The 6,237-nt window shown below is 38.8% G+C and overlaps 1 protein-coding gene across 1 annotated transcript; it reads left to right on the forward strand.

Moving 5' to 3' along the window:
- Positions 1-1,123: 1,123 nt before the first annotated feature.
- LOC104074611 (general transcription factor 3C polypeptide 3-like) lies at positions 1,124-5,624 on the forward strand (the record flags this gene model as incomplete). The annotated part of the gene is made up of 5 exons (XM_009574783.1): positions 1,124-1,226; positions 3,727-3,923; positions 4,343-4,466; positions 4,988-5,179; positions 5,459-5,624. Coding segments are annotated over 5 exons (782 nt in total), but the record flags the coding sequence as incomplete, so codon positions are not given.
- Positions 5,625-6,237: the final 613 nt, after the last annotated feature.

The following is a 6,237-nucleotide window of genomic DNA, read 5'->3' on the forward strand; positions in this document are numbered from 1 at the left end:
GACAGCCCCACGGCCCGGCCCGCTCCCTCCATGGCAGCACCGCAGGGCAGGGACCACTTCAGGAGCAGCGCGGCTGCCTCTCTTTGTGTCTGTGGGCCTATGTCAGGTGCTGCTGTGCTCAGCTCTTGGTTACGGTGCTCAGCTATTGATTATGACTACGTATTTGTTAATTTCTGTGCAAAAATTGCAAGAAACTAACTTTAATTTGTAAGGGTTATTAGGTACTGGTAGAGCAAGTTGTTCAGGGGAGCGTACACCTTTCAGAAGTGCGGAAAGCGGCATTTTGGTTCATGCTGGTGTGGCTTGTGTCCCTGGACTTGGCAAAAGCTAGTGGCAGTTACCTTCAGGCACCATAATTAATTTCTTCTTTAGGCTGGAGTAATGAGCAGAAGCAGGTTTTGCTATAAAATCATCCAGCATTTACTGCTACCGCTCCCCCGCCATCTTCTGTGTGAGATCTAAGGAAGAGATCCAGTTTGTCTCCTGTTGGTAATCGTGGCTTCTTGGCAGCAATAAGTACAGAGAGACACAGCTTTGGGTCTAAAAGTAAGCAGATGGAGGTATTATGAGAAATTGTGTGTGCTTGAGTGGAGTATTTTAGTTAAATTTAACTTTGCCATCTTTATGTCAAAATGCAACCGAGTTTCTGTATTTCCTGGTCTTCAGAGAGCAAATTCAGCAGAACTCGGCTGTCATGGAAGGACAAGTGATATCCTAGGGCAACCTTCATACTGGATTAACAAGTGCTATTTTGATATCTCATTTTGTGTTTAAAAAAGCAGGCTTCTAAAAGGATTTGTCATGCACTTGTAACTTTGTTTTTAATACAGTCACCCATGTCTTCTCTACTTCACTGTAGTGCCAAATAAGCAATGGTCTAATCTCTTCAGTCAAAAGTAATGTGAACAGTCACCATCTGAGTCACCTCACATTGATAAGAATTTAAATGTCTTGAAAGCAAGTAATGCTGGGTTTTGTTTGTTTAAAAATATAGCGCTTATTCCACCTGTTTCACTGGCAGTGCAAAAGCTAGAAACCCGTGGTCTGAACGCTAATTGTAAATGTTAGGGGAAATAGGAATGAGTCATGTTATAAAGCTGATAACTTATGTTGGTGTGCGTAGGATGGGGAAAATGCGTCTGCTGAGGAAAACGCCGAAGATGTAGAGGCTCCATCTTCATCCAGAAAAGCATCTGGGAAATCCCAAAGTCAGGATGAAACTGATGGTAAATGTTAACGTAATAATTTCAGTGAAAAATGTACTTAAAAGGTCATTGAAAGCATTTGCTCTTTGCTAGCTGACTTTCTATAAATACCTGGCTGCTTCTTTTGAACCTGTGGGTATTGAAGTGCATTGTTAGAATGTATAGCTCTGTAGGATGTTCCGAGTTACAGCCTGGGTTTTAACTTTTTTCAATGTTTTTAAGGGGCTGGATCTGGCCAATTGGCCATCTTTTTCTGGGAAACCCTCCCCTCCTGGCTTCTTAACCACGTGGTCTTAATTATTTACTCTCTCTAAAGTTACAAATAATTTGAAGTTTTTAACTTATCTCAAAAAGTCTTCCACCTGTTTTGTTTTGGCTTTTTTCCTGTTCATCTCTTTGCTAGTCTTTTGCTGAGACTTGAATGTTTCAGACTATTTGATTCTACTGTGTGTGTTGCCGCCTTCCCCTTGTCATCCAAAGTGAAATAAAATAGCTAAAAAGAGGAGTTTCTTTTTTTCTCTGTCTTTGTGTTTTTTCTCCAGCTCAGTTATCCTGTTTAGAGTGCCTATTTATTTCTCTCCTTATTTTCTGCTGGATATACCTAGCTACAGATTCCCTGGCTGGCTTTCTTTGTGCATTTACTGGGATGGTGGTATCTCCTTAGGTGCCGTAGCAAAATAAGCTTAACTTCCTTGGGGTTCCTACATAGTGAAAGGACTTGCAGGAAGTGGTAGGAGCAGCATTTCTCTCTTTAGTTTGCATCAGTGCTTGTTGATCCCGTGCCTCAGGTTCTGGATTTGAGCTTGGGATTTAGAGTGCTGCAGTCTGTTTCAGACACCTACTCTTCAGAAGCTGTACTCCATGCACCAGTCAGGGCATATTCTGGTGGGATTGCCAATGCTGTGAGATAGCAAAGTGCAATTTTTGATCTCTTTGTGTTGGTTCTTAGACTCCTCTTGCTACTTTCACTGCAAATTCTCATCATTCTGTTTGGGTTTTTTTTTTTCTTTTCTTAAACTTCAAAAATAGGCCTTAAATTGTCTCACCTAAACTGTGTGTCAGTGGTGCCTCGTTTTTGAAAGTATGGCCAGACCTCATCCTGGAAGGACAGAAAATGAACACTGGAAGTGTGGTTGGAGTCAGATATCTGTGGTTCCTTATTGACCCCTTCTTTTTGCTGATGTCTCTGAAATACTTCCAAGCTGCTCTTTTCTGCTCCGTATTCTACCCAGTCTGTTACATGTTTTGTCATGCACGTCATCTTTGTCTAAGAAAAAACATATCCTGATAGATTTGTGTGATAGTGTTACTTCCGCTCTTACTACAGAGAACACAGAAGTCTCAAGAGCAATCAGAATCAAGGAAGCATTGATAATATTTATTACTATTTCAAGAGTTGCTATTAGAATCAGACTTAGGATATGCAGAAGAAAAATGTTAGAACAGGTCATTGTTAAAATCACTTTTGATACACAAATCTTCAGAGCTAATCTGCTACCATCTTCAGATGATTCCTGCAGCCAAGGAGACTGAAATAAAAGAGAAATTAAATTAATAATTTTTTTTCAGATAGGGGGGAAGAAAAGTCTTGATTTTTAGATGCTTAATATCCAAGTCAGAATAAAAATAACCAAATATATCCAAGTCAGAAAAAAAAAAAACCACAACAAAAAAATAACCATAAACTCAGGTGTAGTATCCAGTTCCCTCTTGTGTGTAGGCAATACATGATAGATCTATTTTTCAGTCCCAACTTGATACTGTGGTTATTCTTTTATCAAATTTTTAGTTGCCCAATCCCCCAGCTGAAACCTTTGACACTACATACTTTGATATTTTGCATAGGCATAGGCTTGTGGGTGGTTATAACCCTGGGCTGACTCAGTAATGAAAAGTTGTAATTAAAAATTGTGAAATTTTTTAAAATTACGTGCTTTAAGCATATTTATTTTGGATAGATAGCATCATATTCTTATTTATTTTAAAGAATTTTGTTATTTCTTTTTCTGGAGAAATGTGAATAATCTAGATTTTGCATTTACACACGTTAAAAGGTACTTATTGTCATGGATAGAATGGTTACAAGATCTTGTTTTAAATTACTTCTAAAAATTGGTTGCTGCATTGTTGTTTAGTATAATTGTCTGCTCACCTAGCCTCTTCAGCTGAAAAGCCAGTTCAGTGCTTGAAAATTGCTTAATATGCTTCTCTTGTATGGATTGAGAAAAATGTTGAATAAACTGTTGCTTTGTTCTGTGTGTTCCTCCATGCTTTAATTTCAAATATCCAAAAAATGTTAGAGGGTGGGGTATACTAAGCACTGGTGATGAATAATGCAGGGTTTTAAGACCAAAGAGGTTGTTAATAGTTTTTCTGCATTTCTGCAGGCCTTTTGCTTATAGAATGGCTGTTTCAAGTGGGCCACTAATTATGAAGAATTCCATTTTCTCTGCACTTGTCTTGATAAGCAGCATGTACTCTTGATTATATCATAAGCCTTTTTTGCTTCTTTCTCTACCAGGAGAAACTTCAGATGGCGTCAGTAAATCTGTTCATCGGGTCTTTGCGTCCATGCTTGGGGAAAATGAAGAGGAGGAGGAGGACGAAGAGGAAGAGGAAGAAGAAGAAGAGGAAGAAGAAACTACTGAGCAACCCACAGCTGGAGATGTTTTTGTGTTAGAGATGGTACTTAATCGAGAGACCAAGAAAATGATGAAAGCAAGTATTTAAACTTCCATGTAACTTCCCTGTATCTCTTGAAGCATAGTGCATAAATGCCAGTTTGTGTGATTTTAGCTACTTGCTGAGAAACTTGCCTGAAAACAATTCCGGGTAGGATACTTCTGCTTACGTTGGTGTCGCCTGTCTTTGTTTTTTAAAAAATTACTGTAGATTACTGTTTGAAAACTTTCAAAAATAATGAAGTGAGTTTTTCCAGTGTCTGTATTGTGCTTGTATTAGATATCAGAGTTACTCTGTCAGTTATGAAAATTAGCAGATATTTTGGTCAGTCATTTTAATACCGCTAACACTTAAATAACTGTTATTAGGTTGTGTTAAGCGCAAGCGTGACTGATATCTCCTGAATTTGGGCACAACTGAATCCTTGGTAGAAATAATACCCCTTTTCCATTTAGGAGAAGAGACCTCGCAGCAAACTTCCTCGTGCCTTGAGGGGTTTGATGGGAGAGGCCAATATCAAGTTTGCTCGAGGAGAACGTGAGGAGGCTATTCTAATGTGCATGGAAATAATTCGACAAGGTATGTTAGAATCATAAAACTTTTTGGCTTTAAGGATGGGGTGAATGGGGTGAAATTGCCATGTGCATCAGGAAAATTCAGTGTGGCTTCACTGATGATGAAAATACTCAGTACAAGGAAAGTCACTGTATAAGTAGTGTGGAATTAAGAATATGTAGTGCATTTCCTTTGTTGTTTTGCTTATAAAAAGAAACTAGGACTCTAATTCTGCAGAGGCCTGGGCCTTTGCTTAGCTTTACACAGTTTGCTTTTATTGTCGTTGTAGAACCAAGATATAAACATCAGCATGACTTACAATGTAGAATAATGCTATAAATGGTGGTTGTTAGATTCAGTCAGGCTGTTTAATAATTTATAAAAAGGAATTGGAGGCTTGTCTGCAAGTTTTTTCTGAATTTAAACAGAGCAGTGTTGATACTTCATATAATTCTGATATCTGTTGTTTGCAGAAAGGCAAGTTATTTGTTGTCAAGGTGGTTTTAAAACAATAGTTCTTAATCATTCCTGTTGTCTTTCCACAGCTCCTCTTGCTCATGAGCCATTTTCCACTCTTGCCATGATCTATGAAGACCAGGGTGATATGGAGAAGTCATTGCAGTTTGAACTGATTGCAGCTCACTTAAATCCTAGTGATACCGAGGAATGGGTTAGGCTAGCAGAAATGTCACTGGAACAGGACAATATTAAACAGGCTGTTTTTTGCTACACAAAAGGTAGCGTAGCAACCATTTTAATAGTTTAAAATAAATGTTAGGTGCTAATGGCAATCATTTTGTTTTCTTGGGCTTTCTAATTTAGTTTGCTGCAGTTTGCTAGGATTCTGGTACCTCTGTCTGGACTTTGGTAAAAGATTAATGAATCTTTAATATAGGATGTCCTTTTCTCACAAAAACCTTGTGCGTGTCCGTTAACATTCATCTGGTCAGGGAAACGAATGTGAAATCATTGTTGCCTTTTCCTAAACTAGGCTAGTAATGTGCTTTTTCTTGTAGCTCTGAAATATGACCCAACCAATGTGCGTTATCTATGGGAGAGATCAAGCCTGTATGAACAGCTGGGGGAACATAAGATGGCTATGGATGGCTACAGGCGTATTTTGAATCTCCTGTCTCCCTCGGATGGAGAGCGCTTCATGCAGTTGGCTAGAGACATGGCAAAGTAAGTTGGATTTAAAAATATTGTGATTTGGTTTTCTGGAGTTTCTCAAAAGGTGGTATTAATAAGCTCTGCAGCTGATCCACGCTGGGTATGTAGCTGAAATCAAGGAATGCAGGTGTTTCTGCTGGGGGTGACCCCCACACAAGCATGCACCCCCCAACTACTGTGATGTTTCCAAAGCCTGACATGTGTGAATTATCCTGTGTAGGATCAATGCATCATCTTAGAAGTGTTACATTCTCTTAGAGTAAGACAATAAAATGCAAATACTGATTACTAGAAAAATGCCAATGGTGTACAATTATATACAAATGCAGTACATTTTTAATCTGTATAATATCACTAGAGACCTGAAAACTTGTTGCCAGCAAATCTGAATGAAACACAGTGTTCAGTCTGAAATACAAACCGTCTGCAAAAGAATATAGTTTATATGTCATTTGTGATTTTTTTCTGGAGCAAGTAGAAATCTGCCTCCTCCCCTTTCTGCTCATGAGAGCAGATCAAGTCATAGAAGCTTGCCTGAGGCAGGGAAGGCTTGTGGTTAAAGTGTGTAGCTTTCTTACCGTGGTTTTTAGTAAGTTGTTTAAATACTTTAGGCCAACTGTATGAG

Source organism: Fulmarus glacialis, unplaced genomic scaffold, assembly GCF_000690835.1.
Source record: "Fulmarus glacialis isolate BGI_N327 unplaced genomic scaffold, ASM69083v1 scaffold21573, whole genome shotgun sequence".
Taxonomy (NCBI): domain Eukaryota; kingdom Metazoa; phylum Chordata; class Aves; order Procellariiformes; family Procellariidae; genus Fulmarus; species Fulmarus glacialis.